At 34.7% G+C, this 1,842-nt stretch overlaps 1 protein-coding gene across 1 annotated transcript in view; it reads right to left on the bottom strand.

Annotated features, from left to right (window-relative positions):
- Window positions 1-279: 279 nt before the first annotated feature.
- The window catches only part of ABRACL (ABRA C-terminal like), a 5,146-nt gene continuing 3,583 nt past the window's right edge, over window positions 280-1,842 (bottom strand). Inside the window, exon 3 of the mRNA XM_027888024.1 lies at window positions 280-698. Coding sequence (XP_027743825.1) covers window positions 514-698 — 185 coding nt within the window. The 3' untranslated portion in view covers window positions 280-513. The remainder of the gene's footprint in view (window positions 699-1,842) is intronic.

Below are 1,842 nucleotides of genomic sequence, written 5' to 3'. Positions count from 1 at the left end.
AGTCATTCTTCTACTGAATCATGATACAAAATTATTTCTGTCTCACTGCCATGCTTTCTGTACAGTTGCCTAAATATGTTCCTTGCACGAATTCAGTTTGCTTTCATTTCAGATTACAAATAAAAAGAGAAACCAAAGCAATAAGAATTACACAAATTTAAGTATGTGCTTTTATTTTATACTTCCATGGCACATTTTGATTTGTAAACATTAAAATACCAGCTCCATTCTTCTTATGTTGAAAATAACCACCAGACATTTGAGAATTACCTGAGATTTAAAAAAAAATAATAATAAAAAAAAAAGGAGAAAAAGATCTGGCACCTTACTCACATACAGTACCATTTTAGGAAGACTTACAAAAGGGAATGTTTTCCAAAATAGGACAGTTTTCTCTTGACTATAAAGATATATAAAATACATCAAAACACCACAGAATGATCAGCCTTATTCAGAGGATGTGGAAAGTCACTGTTTCAAACAAATCCATTAATGCATAGCTGAAACACTGCATCAGTTCTGCAGCAGCATGATATCCACGTTGTCATGAACACCTTGTAAAAGTAGCTCTCCTTGATAAGTGACAATCTTCCGTCGTTTTGCAGCCTTAAGAGTTCCCACCAGGGCTTCAAAGAGGTTGGCACACTTTTCATCAGCAAATAGCACACCAAATTTCACGCTCACTTGTCCATCAGCATCTAAATCAAAGATGTAATGTGAAAACACATGCAGATTTCCTTTTAGTTAGGAGATTACTGGGGAAACAAGGTGACATAGTCAGAACATTGAAAGTAAATCCCATTGTGTTTCCCAATTTATTTGGGAACATATTATAAATGTTGATGATAAATGGTAGGCAGAACTCCTGCCTGGTAAAACTTTCCCTTTTCTTCCAGAGACTCATATCAAGGATCACATATCTGCTATGTTTACTTTTACTGATGACTTTCTGAAACCTATGACAAGCACAGGTTACTGAACCTCTTCAAAGCACAAGGAAAAAATTAGTTTTAAATAATTAAAACCCTAGAACCCTAGATTATCTCAATTTGGAAGAAACCCCAAAGTATCAAGTCCAATTCCCTGCTCCTTTTAGCTAAATCTAAACCATACATATTTTTTTTCACATTTTTATTTCACTCTTTAGTATTTGAGGTTCACATTGAAAAGGCTGCATTGTGAACTCATTTCTCATACAAAGTAAGAATTTTAAACTATATGTTAAGGTTAGTGAGGTTACTCCTAAAAAGCAGATGCAGTCATAGGAAACACGACATACATATCTCTTTAGGTTTTGAAAAAAAGTGGAACTGAACAAATGGCATTAGAACTGACATATATGAGCAGATAACACATCCAAAAACTGCATAAATAATTGTAAGGAAAGAGGAGTTTTAGCAATATGAAATAATCTAAAGAGAAAAGGCTACCTTATAAGCAAGGTTGAGGAACGTTAGGACTACACCTATAACTCCTGGATTCATTTTAGGCATACAGATCAATTTCTTCCAAATAATACAATCATGAACAGAATTAAAGTGAATGAATTTTGAAGTACAGAAGTTACCAAGGAAGAAGGTGGAAGGAAAAGGTGCAACTTTCTTCTGTGATCACTATAGTGAGTATTGAAAACCAAAAGAAAAGGTGAATCTTGCTGGTGATTTTAGTGGGAGCAGGATTTCAGGCCTACATCCTCCCTGCTGCAGAGGCTTAAATGTTTAACTTCATAACAGAACTACTTTAAAGGATGGGACACAGGCAGTACCATACAGTCCAACATTAAGAGCATATGCAAGTTTTCAGGTTAACTGAGCCTGCTTAATTAAATTTGCCAGGTTCATA

The sequence above is a fragment of the Empidonax traillii genome, unplaced genomic scaffold, assembly GCF_003031625.1.
Source record: "Empidonax traillii isolate 1590-97213 ecotype Southwest subspecies unplaced genomic scaffold, ASM303162v1 scaffold229:size1690559, whole genome shotgun sequence".
Taxonomy (NCBI): domain Eukaryota; kingdom Metazoa; phylum Chordata; class Aves; order Passeriformes; family Tyrannidae; genus Empidonax; species Empidonax traillii.
This window is presented reverse-complemented; position numbering and strand designations above follow the sequence as displayed.